Source organism: Vulpes lagopus, chromosome 2 (assembly GCF_018345385.1).
Source record: "Vulpes lagopus strain Blue_001 chromosome 2, ASM1834538v1, whole genome shotgun sequence".
Taxonomy (NCBI): domain Eukaryota; kingdom Metazoa; phylum Chordata; class Mammalia; order Carnivora; family Canidae; genus Vulpes; species Vulpes lagopus.
Window position 1 is genome coordinate 5,094,890 of NC_054825.1, and position 23,357 is coordinate 5,118,246.

At 49.2% G+C, this 23,357-nt stretch overlaps 2 protein-coding genes across 6 annotated transcripts in view; one reads left to right on the plus strand and one right to left on the minus strand.

Annotated features, from left to right (window-relative positions):
* DOCK1 (dedicator of cytokinesis 1) overlaps window positions 1-23,357 on the minus strand; it is a 497,787-nt gene that overhangs the window by 244,237 nt on the left and 230,193 nt on the right. The window lies entirely within an intron of this gene.
* Window positions 1-23,357, plus strand: part of INSYN2A (inhibitory synaptic factor 2A) — a 60,849-nt gene that overhangs the window by 6,374 nt on the left and 31,118 nt on the right. For all 4 annotated transcript variants that reach the window (XM_041744688.1, XM_041744691.1, XM_041744689.1 and 1 more), the window contains exon 2: window positions 12,735-13,911. In XM_041744688.1, the coding sequence (XP_041600622.1) occupies window positions 12,740-13,911 (1,172 nt within the window). In that variant the 5' untranslated portion in view covers window positions 12,735-12,739. The remainder of the gene's footprint in view (window positions 1-12,734; window positions 13,912-23,357) is intronic.

Here is a 23,357-nt window from a genome sequence, read left to right on the forward strand (position 1 = left end):
CAAAGAAGTTCCTCGACTTTCAAACCATAGCTTTCATTTGGCTTTTCCGGTCTTTGCAGAGCCCAATGGTAACTACTTTTCTCAATCACTCACTGTCTGTGTTTGTTTTAATGTTAGTTGTCAGCACGGTGGCTTCAGAGACGTGCTTCCCAGCCTTGCTTAAGTTGCTTTGTTCTTGCTATTAATATTGGTCTCCACAGATGAAGTTAACTCCCCTTTAAGTGTATCCCCACTTTCTTATGTCTATCAGATTTGCTGGTGTTCCAAAAATACCCAAGGTGAGGCTGAACGATGGAATTTATCACGTGGTTGGAACACTGGGTCTCGTAACACCCAGTCTTACTGGACAGGGCAGACGTGCTACTCCATGGCGCAGGGTCAGGTGATAAGTGGTAGAGAAAGGACTCTCATCCAGGGCTCCAGGCTCCCAGTTCACACCTAACCATCATTAAATTCTACATCGAAGCATTAGCATAGTTCTAAGTCTAGCCCCAAAGAGTTAGTGAGAATGACCAATGGCGTACCCAGCTTGAAGCAGAAAACCGGGACAACTGTATACTTTTAATCAGCCATCCAAGGTTGCAACCCTCCAGCTGGTTTTCAAGCATGTTTCTGTCGAGGAACAGATGGTATCCAGTGTCATCCACATACTAGAACATGCTCTCAGTGTGCCTGTCCTTGCCAGCCTCACCAGGACCGTATACGGAGGGTTTTCATGGCACCGACCTACTGTGCCCGCGTCACAGCCCGGAGCGGTGAGAGCAGTGTCCGAGCCACACTGCCTGTTCTGTGCCAGCGCTGTCTGTGTGGCCATGGGCGCTGGTTCGCCCGCCTATCCATGCCTCGACTGCACCCCCTTTACAAAAAATGGCACCTCCCCTTCAGAGGGTGTTTGGAGAATGCGATGCGAGAACATAAAGTGTGAAATGGCACCGAAGCTCTGCCAAGCACCACAGAAGCACCAGCTCCCACTCCACCTTCACTCCCCCAGACTGGGTAGCGAGCCCCGGATTCTGGGCCGGAACTCAAGACCAGGCAGGTGGTCTCTACACCGCAGTTCTTAAGGATCAGGTGAGACTGTGTAGCCAGGAACCGCTATGTCCCGAAAAGCCTACGGAGTGTGACAACGCCAAGCAGGCAAGCCCGAGGACATGCCACCTCACCAATTCACAAAGTTCTACGTGGAAAACCCAAAAGTAAATCACCCTCTGAAAAGTCTGGCAATGTTCCTAGTTAACTCGTCCCAAACCGCAGATCTCTGGTTCTGAAGAGCTGTCCCCAGCCACAGAATTCCTAGGAAAGGGCCGAACTGTGGATGTTTTGCATCCCCAGCCAGAAACAGCAGAAGAACAAAGGTGTGAAGGTGCCCTGCTATTTCGGGTCTTCCGGCTATTCACCTGCCAGGGGACGCTTTGTTTGGACTCTGCCATTCAATCATCTGTCCACACGGCAAAAAAAGAAAGCAAAACAAAATAATACCAAAAAAAAAAAAAAAAACTAACAAAACACCTTGTATTTTAAACCCTGACAATCACTGGTCACTAGGGATGTGAACCTGTCCCCACGGCTGCCCCACAAGCAAGGCCACGGAAAGGTTCACATGCCGGCTGCGGCCTGGGCCGTGTTGGTGATCGGCCCAACACCTGGCTGAGCCCCAAGTTCATTCTAGACAAAATGGAAGGGGCCGGCGCTCCTTGCTCCCCGGGGGCATCCCTCACTCTTCCCTTCGTTCAATAAATATTTATGGGCACTTTATGTGCCACATGTTGCCCTGTGCTTTAGCAATAGAGCAGGAAGGAGAAGAGGAGGAGGGGTGGCCTCGTGGATCTTCGGAAAGGATGCATTAGTACGTGGATCTCTGCCGCCCCGTCTCCGTGGCTCCATCCCCAGGAACTCTGAGTGACCTGGACTGGGGTGGGGATTAATACACGTTTTCTACAAAAGCCGGGCTCAGGGGTAGAAGCCTTCAGGAAGAGCATGTCTCCCTCCAGTCTCTTCTCCTACATAACTGGAAATGCCTTAAAAGAAAACAAAACAAAATAAACCAAAACTCCTAAAAAGGTTCCACCTCTCAAACACCTATGCTCCCGTCCACAGCTTCAAGTAGGCCAAGCCTAGAAGGGTCACTTGAGGTTTTGGAAAGATTTACGGTTTCCTTTTAAAAACTACCTTTAGAAAAAAAAAAAAATAAAATAAAATAAATAAAATAAAAACTACCTTTAGGATCCCCATGTACCCAGAGTCTCGCTTCCTCATCATCCTACTGCTCACTCACAGTGGTGCCAACTTCTCTTCATGACCCTTCACCATCCATTCCCGTGTCCTTTCACTCCCTTTTCCCGCATCCCTTGTCAAGGAAGATATCGGGAGACCCAAGAAGATATCGGAGAGATGAACAAGGAGAAGCAGAATGCAGAAATAGGAACTTAAAATAGGATTATTCATTAAATTTAATGCTTGCACGGACTGTGTTGGGGGCGGCTTCAGGGAGCGCGCAGCCTTATGATGTCCTGTCCCGGAGGCCTGTCCTAGGGCCGATGAGCTGGCCCGCTCCCTCTAGATAGGAGGACAGGGGGCTGCTCCAGCGGCCTCTAGAGAACCAAAAGCTGACAGCAGAGGCTCCGAGTAAGTAACAGCAGGCAGGATGGGACGCAGCGTGGTGGGACTAACTTTCCTGAGGACCACCCTTCCTCCCCTGTGTCTCTCTCTCTGAGCGGTTCCCACCCTACCCTTCCCCTCCTGTTGTCTGGCTCTTGCTACTTCTCCGCTCCCCTCTTACTTCCTTCTCCACGTTCATCGTGAACAAAATGTGGTGTAGAATTCCATTTCCAACTATTGATCTTATTTATTGAGAATAATTGTATATAGCATGTACTCCATTCAAAGGAAGGAGAAACGAAAGTTATTTCATTCGAAAGCTCTGTGCCGAACACCCCCCTCTGAAGTAACCGGATTCACAGGTGCGCTGGAGACCCTCCATGGATCCCCACCCCGCAGGTCCGTGGCTCCTTCTCTAGAGCAAAAACCCAGAGTCCCATTAGAAGGCCGAGATTAGCAAAGACTCCACACTTTACAATGCTGTAGTCATCCCAAGCCCTTGAAGTTTTTGAATTGAATTCTGATCGCTCTTGAGCACAGAGCTGGATGATGTAAGAACTAATGGACTGGCACTCCCCAGCAAGTCCTATTTACTACAACGCAGATGTCGTGAGGACCCCACTGTACTGCATGACTGCGTATAACACACAGTTCGGCCTTGAACAACGTGGGTTTGAACTGTGCGAGCCCATTTATAAGCGAGTTTTGGGTTTTTCTTTTTCAGTACTATAAATGTATTTTTTTTCTTTCTTATGATTTCTTGATACCATTTTCCTTAGCTTACTTTAAGAATACAGTATGTAATATATACAACATGCAAAATGTGCTAATCAACATTATGTTATTAGTAAGGCTTCTGGTCAACAAAAGGCTATTGGTAGTTATGTCTTTTTTTTTTAATATATTTATTTATTTATTCATAAGAGACACAGAGACATAGGCAGTAGAGAGACAAGCAGGCTCCATGCAAGGCCTGATGTGGGACTCATTCCCGAGACTCCAGGCTCACGCCCTGGGCTGAAGGGAGGTGCTCAACCCCTGAGCCACCCAGAAGTCCTGGTAGTTATGTCTTGAGGGAGTTAAAAGTTAGATGCAGGGAATCCCTGGGTGGCTCAGCGGTTTAGCGCCTGCCTTTGGCCCAAGGCATGATCCCGGGGTCCCGGGATTAAATCCCACATCGGGCTTCCTCAAGGGAGCCTGCTTCTCCCTCTGCCTGTGTCTCTGCCCCCCTCTCTCTCTGTGTGTGTCTTTCATGAATAAATAAATAAAATATTAAAAATAAATAAAAATAAATAAAATAAAAGTTAGATGCAGATTTTTGACTCTGCAGGGTTTGGCATCTCTATGCTTCGTGTGGTTCATGGGTCACCTTACATATACCATTTCTGAACCATATACTCATTTTTCTGAGTATATGGGTCATCTCTTTCTCTTCCGTAAGCAAAGAAGAAAATTTAAGGTAATGCTGAATATACTCAAACTCAAGATAGTTATGCCATGATTCAGAAGATCAGAATCTCCAGACATAGTTTTACTTATTAGCCTCAGAAAACCATATGCCTCTCTCCCTTCCACTCATCTAATTCCTACCCAGATTTCAGAAAACAGCCACGTTCCATCCAGTCTGAAAATCGAGGCAACACAGAAAGAATCCTTGGCAGCCACCAATATAATATGGTAGACCCATCGTCAGCCTTCTGGAAATACCATGGGTGAGGCCCCAGCTGTGAGGATCCTGTAACATGGATCATTATATTCTTACACCAATTAGCAAATATCAAAGCTGACTGAGTTAGGGGGAAAGAGGTGCTTCCAGGGACCTCGTCTATAATCACTTTATTTGTGTAAGGAGAGAACTGATACATATCAAAGAAGAGTGACTCATGCTTCAGGCCTGCTCTTCCGAGTCCCCCCGGGGAGGCACAGATGCATGCCTTTGCTCAGGACTGTGCCTCCTTCTCCAGCATGCCCAGCACCTGGTACGGTGCCAGGTCACCCCAGACATGCAGGTGCCGTTCCCCATGCAGGGAAGGCAGCACGAGGACTGGAGCAGACAGAGAAGGGAGGGGTAGACCTGGACCATCACAGAGACACCACCTGGGGAGGGGAGGCCGGGGGCACAGTCCTAGAACACGAACCACGGGAACCGAAGACACGAAGCAGGGAGAGACCATGGCATGTTCTAGAGACAGAACAGAAACTTGAAGCCTGGACAAGCAGGACCTGCAGGAGGGGAGGATGGAGAGCTGAGGGCAGGGGACGTGAGAACGCCAAGGTCAGGGTGGGAGCAGTGGGAACAGGAAGGAAAAAGCCAAAGGGTAAAGCAACAGAAAGGAAAAACAAAAATCCCTGAGACCTGGAGAAGACTGGCTTCAGAGACTTAAGCCAGAGAATGAATCAGGCTGAGAGCATTGCCAGCACTTGCCAGGAGGCCCTCACAACGGAGCGCCGGGGACTCGCCACCATCCTAAGTTGGGGCATGGGGCTTTTGGCCCCATTGCAAGCCAAGTTCAGTCCTGCATGTAATAGCGGGTGCCCCTGCTCCACGCGCGGCCGAGGGGGCATAGCAGCTATGTTTCTGGGTACAGTCTGGTCCACCTCAGGGTCACACATAGGTCATGGCCCATGGCCTCAGCCTCTTGTTAGGATTCTGTACATAGGCTCTTGGGGCTGTCATTGCTCTACGTTTTGCTGCCCACTTAGAAGCAGAAGCTGATTACAAGAAATGCTCATTTCTCCCTTTCTTTCATGGCTTAGCTACCTCCATAGGTAAACTCAAGACCTAGCAAACTCTATAGTTTGGCTGGACCAGGGAAACACAGGAGATGCAAGGGGGGGGGGGGGGAAATTCCTGTTTTGATGGTAATAGATGGGCACTCACACTGGCCAGAAAGACAGATCGCATCTTCAGCTCTAAATCATTTCATCTGCAGTGATTGGTTGCTTCCATGCAGAAATCCTGCCCTGGGTGTTCCCAAATGGTATCCTGAGATTCAGCTTCGAGAAACAGCAGGGAAAACATATACTCTTTTGACATCGTTATTTTTTGGAAAAATCAATGTTCTAATTTTAGCTCAGGGATAGATCATGAGTGGAAAACATGCCGTTTAGTACAATAATAATAATAATAATAATAATAATAATACATAAGGATTCATCATCATTGATAAGGCAAAACAATCCCAAAGTTCATTCCATGATGTACATGTTTTCACTTGAGATTCCCGCAAAGTCTAAGCAAAGGAGGCCACCTCTTCCAAATCCTACCAACTCCAACCTCCTGGTCTTGGGCTCCAAACTACCAGCTGGTTGCTGCTTGATAGCACAGAACCACACAGGCAATAGAGCAGGTGGGACCTGTGCTACAATAGTCTATGCCTACCTAAGAGCTACATTCAAAGCCAGAGCCCTTACATTTAACACCTTGCCCAGTTGTCCTGCCTGCTGGTGAGAAAAGAGGAGCAGGGAAATTAGTTCCTTATACTAATCTTATATATGATTTTGATGGGTTGCTGGAACCAGTTTTTCTGGACTCTCTTTGGACATTATTAGTTAGCAAAGCTAACTGCTGCAAATAAAAGCCGTTCTCTACGCTGATGTAGCATCTCACTTGGAGGAGGCATTTTCCCTAGTTGGTTTTTGCTGACATCATAAAATTTTGCTAATTCATTTCTACTAATTGAGATTCCACTTGGACAGAGGATAAGCAAAGGTTAACATCAGTGTAAGCTAAAGATCAGAGAACCACGTAGTGAAGCAAATGAAGGAGGATGGTTTGCTCCTCCTTGGACGAGGACCATTTCTTGGTTTCTCTAAAACCTCAACGCCAAACCCCAAGCATCCATCTATGACATGGATGGTTCCCTTCCTCTCATTAGGTGGTCCCCCACTCATCAGAAGCAGTCCAGTGTGAGTCTGTGTGGCAAAAGCGATTTGCACCACGTGGCTGAAGTGATCGACGGTACGTTTTCTGTTGCTGGCGATGTGTTTTCGGAAATCACGGATATGCGTGAACCGGGGCCTCCCCCTAAGCTGGTTTCCATCTGTGTGAAGCCTGCATCGGAGCTGCACGAGTAGCCCTTTCTGCTACTTCTGACTTGACGCTCATCAGTTCTTAATGCTGGAGGCCTTACTGCCGTCCCCCACAAATCAAGGGAAGGGGGCATGGCTGGGCCCCGATTCCTCCCACACCGCGGAGACCTGGGGCAGCCTCCTCCCTAAGCGCTCCATCTCCGAGGGGTGTGTGTTTTCATTTCGTTACCCCATTTCAGTCCTCTCGAATCAATGACCTTTGAAGAAGTGAACAAATGTCTGGAAAAATATCATTTCAGTGTATTAAAGGAAATTAAACGGGATAATGAATCTAACCAAGGCACAGTCCAAAATCTATAGCAGTTAGCTTTGCCCCTAGGAAGGGAGGACTTCCATTTTGGAAGAATCAATCGGCGCCTAGGAAATCGGCCTTCAAAGTTTAACTCTTTGACGACACAAATGAGTTCACTGCAGGGGTGGGATGCGGCCTTTTCCTTTCCCTCCGGGAAGTTGAGTGTTAAAAGAAGGGTAGGTTCACTGGCCCCCCTCCCCCGTCCTGACTAGCCTAATGCTCAGGCATTCCCTCAGCATATGGAATAAAATGCTGACCCAATTAATCTTGAATTCCAGCCAGCATCTGTGACTCCAAGGTGTCTCAACAGCGGGAAAGCCACTAGAAAAACCAATAATATCATACAATCCCCTTCCAGACTCATCAGATTGCTTGCCTAGCTCTTTCTGCTATCTCCGCTGTCGGATGGGACACTAGGGGGTGTCCTGGCAAGCCAGCGCACTCACCAGCCCCCACTCACCAGCCCCCACTCACCAGCCCCCACGGTCGGTCCGCCGCGCCAGGCCACGACAGCCCCGCACGGGGCCTAACCGAAACCTCTCGGGAGCGCAGACACATTAGGAATGGGGCTAATCTGGTGGAGAGTCTCCTGTCAGCTGCTGAGATTCCATTTGGCTTCAGAAAATAAATGCAGAGGATACGTCAAATCCATTTTTATTTCTAATTAAAACAGATGGCAGGTCTCCTCCCAGCAGTGAGCTTGCTCATGTATTGACATATTTGCGACTAAACACCCCTTCTCCTAACCTACCCGCGCACACCCGTGTACATGTGTACGTGCGAAGACATGCTCGCATCTGCATCTGTGCTACACGCACAGGCACCACCAATCCTCTGAAATTAATTTTCTTTCTTTATTCAGAGCATCCTCAAAACAGTAAAAGATGACCTTTGGGAGACTGCACGTACCCAAATCTAATCATTTCTGGGTTTTTCTTCTTCTGATCCCTGTGTTTATACTTTCCAGCTGCCCGGTCCTGTCATCCTGCCTAAGGTGTGGACCCACTTTGCCCTGTGGTTTTTTTTAATTGGCAAACAATGATAATGCAGCTCCCCCAACAAAAAGCGGAATGCAGAATGGGAAGTAGATCTCCCCAAATGCACTATCTTAAAACCACAGTGATGATGACCACGTTTGTTCATTTTCTTCCAGCACAATTTGGTAGACGGCTTCCTTTCACTTAACATGATTTCATAAGTGTTTTTCTAGGATACTAAGTAATCTTTATAATTATCATTCTAATGGCCACACTGAGTGGACGTACACCACCGTTTACTTAACCGTTTACCTATTGTTAGGCTTTTAGTTGCTTCCATTTTCCACTCCTTGAAGCTGGAATGAACATTTTTATATAAACTATTAATTTAAAGCAGCACACAGAGATGAGTCTCCATCACTAATCTAAAAATACAAGGTTTATATATTTACAACTCACATTTGATTATGCACTTTAATTTGAGGGTAATTAAGACATTTACATTCCGAACAGCTCCTCGACATCGAGCTCTCCCCGAGCCAGACGGGCTCAACCGTGACTCGCCGTATTCACCTCAAGACGGCACAGTCCGATGAATTCCAAAACACCATTTTCTTATGAAAAATAAACTTGATGAACTCCCGCTGCTCGGGAGCCAAGAGATTAACTCCAAGAACCAGAGCCCACGGTCCTCGGAGGTGACACGGCCAGGGCGAGCCAGCGCCGAACATGCCCGTGTGGCTTCCCGAGGAGTCCAGCCCTCCGGGCAGCCCCCACCACGTCTGTGCCCAGGGACAGGTGTGCTCATGGGACCCACCTGGAGCTTCTCTGCACAACCTGCAGCCGGAGACCCTGTGACAGGCTGAGGAAATTGCTCAGACAAGTTCCAGCCTTTGGATGCTTTCTCAGGTTCACCGCAGGGCACTTCCTTCAGGCTACAGGTTTCCCTGGGCAGGGCAGTGGTTCGGTGCCTTGGGATTTAGAGGGATCCAGGCAGGGGCCCTCAAGGGGCAGGACTCCCAGCAAATTTTTTTTTGGTAAAAATTTTACCAAAAAAAAAAAAAATCTAGAGGTTCAATTTCTCAATCTGTAATTTGAGGACAGCAATAGTGCGTCCCCTGTGAGGCTGCCCTGAGGGTCACAAGGAGACGCAAGTGCCCTGCAGACAGCGCTGGCATTTGATAAGAGAAGTACACGCGGACTGCGCGTTGACATCACACCGTAACACGTGCACACTAATTGCTGAATGAATGAGTGCAGGCACGACGGATGAATGAAGTGCGCCGCAAGGTTTGACCGGCGGGATGTCTTCTGTTAGAACGCCCATATTTCCTTTCCTGACAAAAACATCTCCTTAATGATCTCTACCAGCCCGCATCCCCCCTGCCCCATGAACAGTAAGTGAAGGCCCTGGAAAGGGGTAACCATTTCATATGAAAAGTAATTCCTAACGTCCAGGAAAATTGCATTTTAAGGCTTTAGAAAACGCCACCCAGGCATCAAAAGGTGCACAGATCTCCATCTGAAGTCCAAATAAGTCAACTATAAGAATCCTTTGATGTCTTACTTATCAGTGAGATGAGGACAATTCAATATCTACCACTTTAAAACCGAATTCACCAACAAACTACCCTGAGGAAAAAAAGAAAAAAAAAATCCCCAAGTACCACCATGATTTTTACTAATAGGAAAATGATTTTTATATACTTAGCAACTCCCTGTAAAACCGAGAAGAGCTTAGAATTGCTTTATTATTATTATTATTTTGCCACTGGCAATTAATTTTTCGGATTTGTTTCATTAGGTTGATGGTTGGGTCCAAGATTCAGAATATCTTTCCAAACCAGCAGACTGATGTAAGAAAATTATTTCAGTGCAGTTCCTGGCAAATCGCGATGATGAATAGCATGGTAGGACAAACTTATTCAGACACACATTTTTCAGGAGTGGCAGGGAAAAGGCTGAAAAATCACTAGTAAATTGCTTTTTGTAAAAATGCTCTCCCTTTCAAATTTTCCCTAGTAGGAAGGTCTTCTGCGGAATGATGGCACAATATAGTGTGACAGAGCTGGGCAACAAAGAGGCAGTTCAAGAGTGATTATGAGATAGGAGGGTTGAGATTTAATTTTCTCATTATCCCCCCCAACACACCCACGTGCCTTCCCCACACCAAGTCCACTTTAACCTGTTGGGGTAAGTGTCTGTAAAAGATCTATATTACCTGTCTTTAGCAGCCATGCTCTACGCTCCCCACTCTCCAGAATCTAGTCCTCCCAACACAGCGCCAGGAGATGATACGGCTCCGTTCCATTCCTTCCCTTTACAGGTCTCTCCAAAACTGCCAGGAGGCCTCCAGCTATCCTCAGAACCCAGTAAAGCTCCAGAAGCCAAAGAAGGCTTATGCTAAGTCTTCTCCAGACTTCCTAGGAGATGGACCGTTTTGGGTAATTCCTTAGTCAGAGGACACACAGATGCAGAATGTGGCACGAGGATGTGGCTCCCTCCTGGCTCAGCACAGAGCTGGGCCTTTTCCAGATGAGCCCTTGAGAACAGGCACCTTCTAGATCATCCATGCCCCCGGGTGTCAGGACACTGCCATCTGTTCCTGGTCATTCACTCTGCTCTCCCATGCCCGTCCCTTTCAGGGACACACTCCAGCACCCACGATGAATGGTCTGGTGTGGTGGTTCTTACCCAGGGGTGGCTGTGCTCTGCCACCCCCCAGAGCCCTTTGGCAATGTCTGGAGACCTTTCTAGCTGGCATACTGAGAGGCTGCTCCTTCCATCTAGTGGGTAGAAGCTGGGATGCTGCTCGACATTTCTGCGTGCACAGGAGGAGAACAGTCACCCAGCCTAAATGCCTGAGAAACCCTGGCCCTCTGACTTACACCAAATTCTGCAGAGCAGATTTCTGCTGTCCTCCAACATGACTACCAGTTCATCGTCATGGCATAAGTGATGAAATAATTAAGTTTTCTCTAAGCCTTTTTGTCAGTGAGTCTAGTGGAGACCTGCACAGTGCCAGGGCCATGCTGGTTTGTGATGCAGAGGCCAATTTAACAGAGTCTCCAGACGGCAGGGAGAGGCAGTTCTAGAACAAAGTCTCACATGAGGACTCTGGGCTTCTCCCCACTTCTTTTCCTTCACCAGACCACCATGCCCACTGGCCTGCAATCCTAACCCAATAAGAACTAAGGGTAGGGGGAGGTGTCCTGCCTGTGTTGGACATTTGACATCATGATAAACAGCATGACCTCAGGCACCTGGGAGATAAGGATCCGGCTCCTGCCTGTATGTCCTACTTACTGTGTGACATTAACAAATGATATAACCTCTCTGATCCCCACTTTGCTCCTTCAAATGGGCCGCACGGCACGGAAGGTGTTAGGTATAGTCTTCATACATCAGTGGAGCTCCTGGCAGCCCACTCACTCACTGACTTCTAGAGCGGCTGTGACGACCCACCCAGTTCCCTGGTCATTTCTGGAAAAGCGACCCTGGAGGTTTCAGTCCTGGGTTCACAGGCTCCTCCCACGACAGACCAAAGGGCCTGTCAACAGGTGGACCGGGCAGTGCGGCCCGAGCTGGTTCTCATTCCGCTAGCTCATGTCCATGTCCTTGCCTCTCTGCACACGGTGCTCCAACGCCAGGCCCCTGCACACCCCAGTTCCCCCCATCTATTTTCTTCTCAAACACAAACTCACAAACAACATAACTATATTTTCTTCCTTTAAGTTCAGCCCGCAAGAAAATTCTTCCACGTGCGATGAGCAGCTGTGAATCTGCCTGATAAAGTGAAGGCATTTACCCCACTGGTATTCCCCAGAGGGATCGTCGGCCACCTGCACCTTTTTAGATGCATTTAATAATTCAGCCCAAGATGAATTTGCATGATTAACATAAAGCCTTGTGATTTTATTTTCTTTCAGGATTTAAATACTGAAACAACCACCATTGTTTTCATTTTCAGAGGTTGTGATCAAAACACAAAACTTGATTCTAGAATGAATAATTTTTTAAAGAAAAAAAAAAGTATTTTCAAATACCACTCTCCCCAGAATCAAAGAAAAGAGTTGCTAACGCTGTCCTTGTAGACGCAGGGAAACCCAGTGTTCTTCTCTAGGGCTAGTGTTAACCCATTAGAGGCAAGCCACAGCGCAAAGACTCATCCTTTCTGGTCTCCCCATAGAGCAGGATGCCGTGTCGTCCCATGGCATCCATAGCGGCTAAGACAAATAGATTCATTTGAGTCCCTCGTGTAGGGCTCTCCACATTTATCTGATCAGGACTTCGAATCTCCAATAAGAAAACAGCAATTCTCTTGGATTCCAATAATAGATTAATCACGTCATCCTCAAAAACTAGTAAAAACCCAAACCGAGTAAGATGCATTTGGAAAACCATCTGCCTATGAAGTGGGGACGTGTATGTGAAATGATAATTTGCAAAGCGGAAAGAGGCAGCATCGTTGGGCTTCTTGATGAATATAGTAAAACAGGTTTGTCTAATGGGGAAACATGCATTACTATCAAAAGAAACGAGTGTATCCCACATGGAAAAGCAAGCAGGCTTTAATATCTGAGAAGCATTTCAAGCTGTGCCTGCCAGCAATTCTCCGCCTGTCTGATTTTCCTTAACATAAAGGCCAGCCTCACCTGTTTAAAAAATAATTAGGAAGCAGGCAGTAGTCCCGTTCGCTGGAAGTCGGTGCGGCGCGTGTGTTCGCGTGTGTGTTTCTGTGTCCCTGACGTCTGTGTTGCTGTTTCTGAACGCAGGAATCATGGTCAGTAAGGAAACCAGCAAATGCGTACTCACGACGTCCGAGGGTGAAGTGGAACCTGCCGCCTGCCTGGCCCTGGAGATGAAGTATGCCCTGGATCCCAACCGGCAGATTAAAAAACGGAATAAAGCCCTACAGGTGCGGTTTAAGGACATCTGCGAGGCGCAGAATGAGCAGCGGGACGCGCAGCTCCCGGCGGGGCCGCCGGGCGACAGGCGGGAGGCCAAGCCCGCGTCCTCCAGGGCGGCCTACCGCAAGTACATGACCGTGCCCGCTCGCAGGTCCATCCCCAATGTCACCAAGAGCACGGGCGTGCAGACCTCGCCGGACCTCAAAAAGTGCTACCAGACCTTCCCTCTGGACCGCAAGAAAGGGAACCTCAAGGGCATCCCGGCGGCGGATGCCTTTAAAAGTCAAAACAACGGGTTCGGGCCGGACGCCAAGGACAAGCGCGAGGAGGGCCCCGGGGAGGCCGGCCGGCCGTGGGGTGGCGGCCGGGTGCCCAAGGCGGCGGCCCCGGTGGCCCACTCGGACGAGCACGTGGACGCGCTGGAGCGGCCGGCCGCGGTCAACTGTGCGGAGCCGGGCGGCGGCCCTGCCGAGGCCAGCTGCCCAGACGGGGCCCTGCCCGACGCCCCGGGGCCCGAGCCCGCGCTGCCCGGGAAGCCGAGGCCCGGCCGCGCAACGCCGGACACCGACGAGGCCGCTCCGGCGGCCCACGGGACGCTGTTTAAGACAGAGGTGGCCACCGTGTACACGCCTGCCCCCGGGCCCCGGGGCCCCGAGGCCGCCTGGTCAAACCCCGGTGCCCCGGGCGAGCGGCCCCTCTGCCCGGCGGCCGAGCAGGAGCCCAGGAGGGCCGCGCGCCTCGATGGGCTCCGGGCTGCCCCGGGCCCCGCGGCCGCCTGCTCGCCTCCGACGCAGTGCCTGTCCCCCGAATGTAGTGAGCAGCCCCCGCAGACTCGAGCCCTGCCGGGGGAGGAGAGCCAGCCTTGCCCCCCGGCCGCCACGGCGGGCGAAGAATGCCGACAAATCGTGCCTCACACGGAGGTGGTCGACCTGAAAGCACAGCTGCAGGTGATGGAGGACCTGATCAGTTCCAGCCAGGAAACCATCAAAGTGCTCTTGGGGGTCATTCAGGAGTTGGAGAAAGGAGAGGCCCATCGGGAAGGGTATGTATGCCCACGTTTCTCGTGAAGCCGTGCGGGCTCACCCCCCCCCCCCAGGGGCCCCGTGTAGTCTCCAGGGCCCAGACCCGTAGCCAGAGCAGTGCCAGCATTTCTGCGGACAGGTGATAGTCCAAGGACAGCGCAAGCTCGGGGGGGCGGGGGGCCCGGGTTATTTTGTGAGGCTAGGACTTCACTGTATACTCGCCGTGAAGACGTACTTGGTGCTTGGCATTCATCTGCCTGGCCTGGAATTTAAATCCTATACCTCTGTTTTGAATGAATGAACTGACGGGTCTTAACTTTGGATGTCCTAGGACAAAAGGTTTATTAGGATATGGATGAGGTATAACAGGTACACCAGTCCAAAAGGGCTAAATGAGAAACCACTCGCCTCTTAGGAATCCTATGACAGAAGAAAAAAAAAGAATTGAAATGGCATCTGCAAAGCAAATGCTGACTTGGTTATATTAAATCGTTAGAGTAACATTGATATTCAGGACTGTACAAGGCCTCACACAATAGAGGGTATGTTTCTCTGTCCCGATGTGGAGCTCCTAGAAGCAATGCTTAGCCTTAGGCAAGCCCTGTCTGTGTGATTAGGAGACTGTGCCTTTCCCCCTACGAGTTGTCTTCTGTGTGCAGCTGGGCTAGAGAGGGAATCATACCCAGTTGGTGGCCCAGACCACCCAGCATTGATAACAGAGTGCTGAGCTTTGTTTTCCATCTTTTGAACTTGGAAATTGTGCGGCAGCAAATTTAAAGGCAGCTGACCTAACAGTAAGGATGGTAGCCGTGAGCCCCCTAGCTAGAAGGACCCGGCAGTGTGCTTCACGGAAACAAATATGCCAGCAGTGCTCTAGTGCCACGCTTCTCGAGAAACATTGCCCATGGCTTCTGGCCTTCATCTTGACTGCCAGGTTTTCTGTTTCCCATTTCCCCTCGGCACAGTCTGGACTCCCTGCAGCCTGTGGTCTGGAGGGGGGTTCTGAGGCATGTGGTTAGTTAGTTGTGCTTAGTTCCCACCCTGGGGACCTCTACCCCTGGGTATGTGAGCTAGCAGCCAGCATGAAGGGAAGCCAAGAAATGCATCACCGGGGCAGCAGATCACCGATGCAGTTTCCTCAGGAGGATTTTTGTGCTTTGGTTATACCGTGTTTGCATATCACAAACAAGGGGGAGGAGACGGTCTCTATGGCCCAAGGCAGGAGGCAAGGCTTAGGCCGTGGCTCCAGAGGCAAGGTGCCTGGTGCAGGTTCTGCACCTGGTTTCTGGCTTTTCCAACTGACTGCAGGTGACCCATCTGTAAGAAGAGTTGGTTCTCAAGAACTCCACACGCCCCCCCCCCGCAACCTGCCCGCCATGCAAAGTACAGTCTGCATTTGATGGTATTTAGCTGTCAGCCAATCATAAGCTAATCTCTGTGGAGATCAGTGATAACCTAACATTATAGAATGTTTTCAAAAGGCCTCTTTCAGCCTTGGGTTTACATTTCCATTTTCATCCTATTTCAGTCATTTAGACTTGAATACGTACACATCCGAAAGCAACACGCTCAGGTGGGTCTAAAAAGGGACTAGGCGATCGGGATACCACATTCCCACTGAAGACTGAACAAGCCTAACAGGGTCCCAATAGGGACCCATTCCCTGACTTCAATACAGCTTGTAGTGACTGGACTCAGACAGCAAGATAGGAAGATACCAACATTACTTGCTGGGGCATCCACCCCCCCCAAAAAAATTAAAAACAAAGAAGCCACCAAACGGTATTAAGCCAAATGCATATACTAAATGTGTACGCTCACAAGGGGAGGTGCCGAGCTAAAACCCGCCAAGGCTGAACACACATGGATACGCCATGAAAGGAGAATCACATTTAGATGTGTCCTCCTTATCCTATTAGAACAAGTGTAGAGATTTGTTTTACATGGGATCCTCTGAGTTCTCTGCAACGCTGCCAGTCTACACGGTGCTCTTGCACTTACTGAGACATCTTTAGGGTGGGAATTCTGACTCTGAGGACCTGGGCCAAGGGCTCCACTCCTCTGTGTCCCATGTCTTCACCCGTAGGTTGGAGATCATCACTCATCCTATAGACGGAAGTAGAGGATGATGTGGGGTGACCCTCTAATGCAGTTAGCCCACAGCCAGGTGCATCTGAATGGGTTGATAACTGCAGTGGCACGAGCACTGATTGGTCTAGCTGGTCAAAGATGCTGGGGTTTGGGGAACACTTAGCAGCCCCACATCTGAGTCCAGTGTGATGAATGTACCCGCCACACTCCCAGCACACAGGCTTCCACCAATATTCTTCCTACAAGCCCTGAGCTGCTCTAACCAGTACAGTACCCACCAGACACAAACTCCGATTAATTACAACTCAGATTAATTACAATTGTAAATTCAGTTTTTTGGTCCTACTGGGAACATCTCAGGTGCTCGAGAGCCATACATGATGACTGGCCATTGCATAGTACACAGAGCACTGCCAAGGTTACAAGACATCCTTCACCCTGGTCTCCCCAAAATGGGGCACAGCGCCTGGCTCTTAACTGTATGAGGACTGAGCACCACAGATCAAGGCCAAGGGTGAGCTGAGTTTAAAATCAACCCCTAGTTCACCTGCTGCCTGCACATGACGAGCTTGCTGCAGAACAGCAGTTGAGTGTCCTGGTGAATTCCCACGTCTCTTCTAGACCTTCCCTTCCACCTCGATCTCTGAGCCCTCTGGACTTGGGTAACAGTCACATGACTTCAAACTCCAAGGCCACCCTAGAGGTGGGCCCTCTTGCCAATGCCCGAGGTCATTAATTTGGCCAAATTCCACCACTCTTAACCATGGCAGGATGTGGGAGGCCAGCAGCCTCACAGATGTGCAGAGAAGAGGCAAGCTCCTTCTCTATCCCTCTCCTGGGTTTCTGACACCAGCACAGAGCCGGAGGGTGGAAGACAGGTGTGTTGGCTCATCTTTAACAACTGGTACTGGGGGTGGGGCAACAGCATTTGCTGATTTTCGTGGTGTAAATATTGCTGTCGTGGCCAATTTCAACCAGATCACAAAATCTGAAAAATTTAACGTTCCGCTCTTTTGAGCATTAAACCATGCCCCTGAAAGGCATGCTCCAGGACCATCACGCTAAAGGAGGAATTTGCAGGACTTACTGTACGTACTCCATCTAAGCCAGTGGAATAGATGTTCTCGTTGCATCTCATGGTTTAAAAAAAACTTTTGTACACAGATTATTATATCATTATGTAACACTGACGAAGAATTTCATGACCAAGTTAAAATACTAGTAGAGTTTTCTAGAGTTTACAAAATCAACAGTGGAGAATGCTCAGAAGCTGGGTAAAATCAGTTTCTCTCCCCGTCTTCCACCCCTAATTAAGCATGGAGAGCCTACTTTGTAAAGAGTTTGCCCACACTGGGAGGAGACCTAGTGAGGACAGGCATTTTTTTTTAAAGATTTTATTTATTTATTCATGAGAGAGAGGGGGGCAGAGACATAGAGAAGAAGTAGGCTCCATGCAGGGAGCCTGATGTGGGACTCGATCCCGGGACTGCAGGATCACGCCCCGGGCTGAAGGCAGGCGCTAAACAGCTGAGCCACCCAGAGATCCCAAGGACAGGCATCTTATGTGCATTGTGGGACACACGACTTTGAGTCCCAGTACAGATCTCCCTCCAAAACCCACATCGCACGGTGAGGCCAAGGGCCTGCTCTGGTTTATGATGTTAGGACAGAGCCAGGGAGGGCAATACTCTTGGAACTTGGCTAGCGTCCAGGGCCCAACTTCTGTTTCTCGAAGAACACCGAAAGTATAACCTTTCCATAGGATTTCTTTTCACTAGTGAGTTTGCACAAACTGTGTGCCTGAGTCTGTCAGACAAGCTTCTTGAGCTGTTCTGTGCGTGGGAATCCCTATGTCACCAACCCCAACCACATTCAGTAGCTTCCAAAGTATTTTTCGTGAGGTTCATTAATCTCATTTGCTTATGTAGATTTCCAAAAGGCCGTGGCGGTGTTTTCTGCTCAGGAAAGTTACTTAATCTCAGGGAGCTTCAATGTCCTCTCCTACCAAGCCAGGCTACTAGGAGCTTAAAGATGATGTCTGCAAAAGCTAGAAGCAGAAATCAGCACCCAGTGGGCACCAAGGAAGGGACGTGTCCTAATAGCATTTCAGAGGATGCATTCCATACGCAGGTAGCTGTGCAAGAAGTATTCCAAATCATGTCTTTTAGTCCCTTGTAAAACGTTTGGGCAGTTCGCTAAAATTGCTCACTCTATGCAGTGCGGGCAGCATGTGGTCAGTCTGCTTGCATGAATGCCAAGAATTATCCTGCTTATTTCAGAGCTCTCCGTATTATTCTTGTCTCTTCCCAGAAAGCTCAGGGTCACACAGGCTGCCTCAATAGGCCACTAATGTAGTTGTCGAAGGCTGAGAACCCAGCAAACGGGGCACTGAGTTTAAAACCCAAGTACTTCTTGTAACAGCCGTAATTCCCCAGAGCAGCCATGGGCTGCTTGGGCAGGAGACCCTCTGACCCACGAGCTCCAGATCTGAAATGTTCTTGCTGTGCCATCACCAGCCAATGTGATGGGCAATCCATGGGGAGACGGTTATTTACTTCTGAGACGGCACCCCGGCACACGGAGCGTCTCCGTGGGTTCGGTGGTGGTGACAGCCTAATGTTACTCTGCTATTCAGAGAAGACCCGAAACAACATGAGGCGCTTCAGTCGAGCTATCACGCATGAGGGCAGGATCTGTCGCTACCCAGAGTGAAGTGGGCCCTTTCACCGGTCACATCTCTCCCGGCGTCAGCTGGGTGTTACCTGCAGGCCTGGGTGTTGGGGGGTAAAAAAGGAGAGAGCAGAACCCGGGCCATTCCAGGCCGTCAAATGTGATGGATAGGCAGAGATGAAATCTTGAAGCCCGGAGGCTTTGCAGCTGTACTGAGTCAGAGCAAATGTGAGACCATCACTTTAAAGAAGAAAATCCTAAATAACAAACCAGCCCAGGGACTCCAGCAGCTTGCAGGGAGGGCTGTAAACCCAGTGACCCAGTCTCCCGTTCATCCCTGCTACCACTCTCAGGGCCCTGTCCAGCCGGGTCAGCCTCACCGAGAAAGAGTCTTTCTCTGTGATGGGAGGTCCAGGGCACACGGGAAGAGCAAGGAAAAAATAAGCCAAGGGAATCCCCCTGAGACCGGGGACCCTTTGAGGGCAGTGCTCACGGTGGCTTTGAAGACAAAGCAGGTAGGAATAAAGACCTGAGGGCAGCAACAAGTTAATGCAAACCCAGCGTGGAATCCTGTGTTGTTGGTCCAGCTTTGCTTTGCTTTTAATCACTAAAGCAAGGAGGCCGGCCACACAGTGGGTGAAGGTATGTGCAGCTACTCACATCTAGAGGGGGAGGAAAAAAAAAAATCAGGCTTTCAGGATCTATGTTTATTTGAAGACCTCAGAGTCACCTTTCGACCTGGCAGATGTTGGCACACTTTTTCTACAAAGGGCCAGATAGTAAATATTTTCGGCTTTGAAGGCCACAGCCATCTCTGTTCAAACGATTCAGCTCTGCCACAGTATCATGAAAGCAGTCACAGGCAGTATGTATACAAATGAGGGTGGCTGTGTTCCCGTGTAACTAGGCACGTGACAGCCAGTAGCCGGATCTGGGCCATAAGCACAGTTTGCCACATGGTCTTGTAAACGGAAGGACCACATTTACTCAACTGAAAACCAGGTCAGAATACGGGTGCGGGACAACGCCAGGGGTGTGACTGGCAGACGGACAGGCGTTCCATTCATTGCATGTTCCTGAAGGCCTCGACCAAGAGTCTCCTACCCGCCGAGCCCTGAGCCGGGCAAGGAGAGGAAACAAGTCCGATGAGCTCAGACTCACCGTGGAAGCATCCCCAGGCCACTGCTGGTCAGTTTGTTCCAAGCCTACGCTTGACTGTTCATCATCAGCCCATGCAACCTGCAGGGTTCTGCTTGCAAACTCCGTGTGTGTAGGTCATTCACGTATATATAATTTGCACGTAATCTGCACGTTTACATACATGACAGCATTTGTTTAAAACGTGAAGGTGTCACTCTCCCACCAGCAGGAATAAGAGGTCATCCCAGCACATGGTTGTGTGCCGTGACGTGCTTTCACCTGGATATCGATGCTAGATGGACAGAAGTGATATCCTTGCTTTCTCTTATGTCCCTGTATTGACAAATCCCTCAGAATCAGGCACTCTTCAGAAGGACCTGTCAGGGGATGAGAAATCTCTCCGAAGTTCCCTTCATTATCCATGCCCAAACAGAATAAATAAATACTGCCTCACAATTACAGAGGAAGCATAAGGGGACAGCTGAAGTCACAGAGCAGGATGGGCCAACATGGGAATCCGTGCACCCCCGCGGCAGCCAGGGCACGAACACAGAACTACCGAGTCTCAGCGTGAGACTGACTCGGAACATCTGAGAGCCCCCGCCAAGAGCCGAGGGAGACACTGGGCACAGGAAGGCAGTCCCGGCTCCACGGGACTGGGCATCCTCTGGACGGATGCTGGGCTTGCTCTTGCCAAACCCACCCACCTACTGAGGTGGAAGCCTTCCACCTGGTTAGCTGGAATGGCCGCATTTCGAAGACGGGAGGTGGGTGGCCGTTAGAGGTTCCACAGACAACCCTTGTGGGTCCTCCCTGGAATGAGTCCTGTGTGCCGCCTTCCGGCGCCTGGCACGATGCATCACAGAAGAGCGGGGCACTGTGAGCAGCAGAGGGAACGCAGCACCGGCATCGAGATCAGGAGCACAAAGCTCCTCATTCCCTGCCAAATGCACTCCCTACCCGAGCAGGATGAAAATGTCAGCACTTCATTTTCTAATCTTCTTGATAAATCAGTTTCGGTGCCTCTGTATATTTGTCGTCACCCAGGCATTCCAGCCGGCCGGCCGAGGTCTGCCTCCCGCTCCCTTCGTTTTTCCATTTTCCGGGAAGGAGATCCAGGAGGGGAGGGGAGTGGAACCACCAGGGCTCGGCAGTCAACCGGTCCTGAGTTGGCGACTTTGCTCTGCCCCCCTCTCCCCCAGCTGTGCTTCGGCACAGCTATGAACCTCTTCTGAGCTTCAGCTTCTGTCTCTGTAACAGACAGCTAAGAGCACCTGCCTCGTGGACTTCTCTTGCAGATTAAATGCAACACGGAGGACGAGGCTCTCAATCCAGGCTGGTGTGTGCACACAGTACAAGTTACCTCCTTCCAAATTACTCTGTTACTGAGAAGAAGCCTTCCAAGTACAAAAGTGCCGGGAGGTTAAGCAAGGAGGCGAGCGGAAATAAACACTGTCAAGAGAGACTTTCCTGCTTTATTAGACAGGCTGGTTTCTTTCCAAAGATTAGGAGGGAGGGAGGATTACGAAGGGGGACATCAGCTCTGATTCCGTTTTCAGAGATGCGCACAGGCCACTTGGATCCGGTGTCTCAGACAAGGCGGGGTGCGGGGTCGGGAACACCCCGGCCAAGCCTCTCCCAGCTACATGGTCCCTTCTGAGAGGACAGTCCCGATGACACAAGGGACCCCACAGCTCCTTTCAGCTCGAGACACAAATCCTCCAGAGAGGTTTAACAACATCGCCATTTCAGCCACTGCCTTCAAATACATATAAAAGTTTACAGAGAGGGAGAAAGAGAGAATAAAGCAAGAGAGCCCTCTCTATGAACGTTCCTCAATAAATGCGCTCAGGGATCCCACCGTCGTATTTTCTTATCTCTTGACACTTTAGTACTTATCTCTTCACCTGCTACACATGCTCGAATTGGCTTTCATCCTGTTCGGCTGCCATCCTCCGAACAGATTTCCAGAACACCTTTCTGTTTTCTTTTTCTGTTACAACTAATGGCTTTTGTATATTTGTGATCAAACATTCAAGTTTCAAGTCCCAAGTAGAAATTATGTTTTGTGATTCTGCAACAGAAGCACGCATCACGGACTATCCAGCTTTCTCTTCCCTTAATGCACAGGGCCGGGGTGAGTCTTCGCTATAGCTTGTGTGTATGTAACTTTGTAAACACTTTTTTTAAGTTCTTGAAAAATAATGTCTTTCCATCCTTAATATGAAAAATGAAGCAAATATATTTGTAAGAATATAAAACACATTCCAAATTCTTGCTTTGGGCTTCATGTAGGTATCACACATACTCGAAAATGTAATTTAAATAATCTCCCTGTGCAGAATGCCAAAATAGATTTCAAATACCTCCCCGGCCTTTTAAGTTGGTAGGTGAATAAATGCCTCACCACAGAGCTACTAGGCAATCCAGATACCCCATTTGCAGATAAAATGAGCAATTCAAAGCATGACATGAACATTTATGGAATTTATGGATTTGTGTCCCAGAATTCAGGTGTTTTTTTTTTAAAAGAGATGAAATGCAAGTTCTAGTTTTCAAATACTTTTTAAAATCCCATTCTATTTCTGCTAAAGCTATGCAAAAATGGCTTGAGCTCTGTTGCTCCTGGATGTTGCAAGAGTTCGAGGAAGTGAGTATCTCTGGGCAAAACGCCCATAAAGCCCATCGATTCTGAGCCCCTCCAACATGCGACCATTCTGCATTGTGGCACTGAATTCTCAAAATAACACTGAAGGTAAGAATTATCTGCACCAGAAAACCAAAGCCTGGCTATGCAGGTGACGTCCCCAAGGCCGGCTGGTGAGAATGGCAAAGTGAGACTGCACATCTAGATATGTCAGGCCTGAGCACCTGCTCTCTCATCCTCTGAAAATGGCAAACCTGGTATGTTTACAGAGAATTAAAAAGCAGGCATTCTTGTTGCTACTGCAAATCTGGATTCTTCCTTTTTCTTGAAGGGACGAAGAGGCTCTTGGGCCTAGAAGTGGCGAGATCTTTGCAAACTTACGTAATGGAGAAAGCAGAAAGCACCCTTTAAAGGGATGCCAGTGCTGACACATGCTTTTAAGGATTCATAATCAGTAAGAGGAATGTCCTCCGTGAGGTAATTTAAAAAAAAAAAAAAATCAGAGCCATTGACCTTCTGAAGTCGGGGGACCTAAGTGCCGAGTACAAAAATCTCTCCAGAGGCAACCGTCCTGGGGAGAACCCTCCAAAGTCTTCCTATTGCATGTGTCACATCAGTGGCTCTGTGAGTGACTGCCACAGGCCCAGCTGGCTCTACCTTCCTCAAATGTACGTCTCAATTCATGTGAACAACAGGTTGGAGGAAAGTTTTCAATGCAACCAAAACAAGCATGTGTGTATTCTAACGGCCGGATTTGAAAGGACATTTACGGGAATGGAGGTCCTAGGCACCAAAAACAGAATAAATATTTTTCCTATCGCTGTCTCATTGGTTACGGCACTAGACTATCTCCCCAGATAAAAGTCTCATAAATGGACATCAAGAATCTCATAAATGACGACACTACACGTTCAAGAT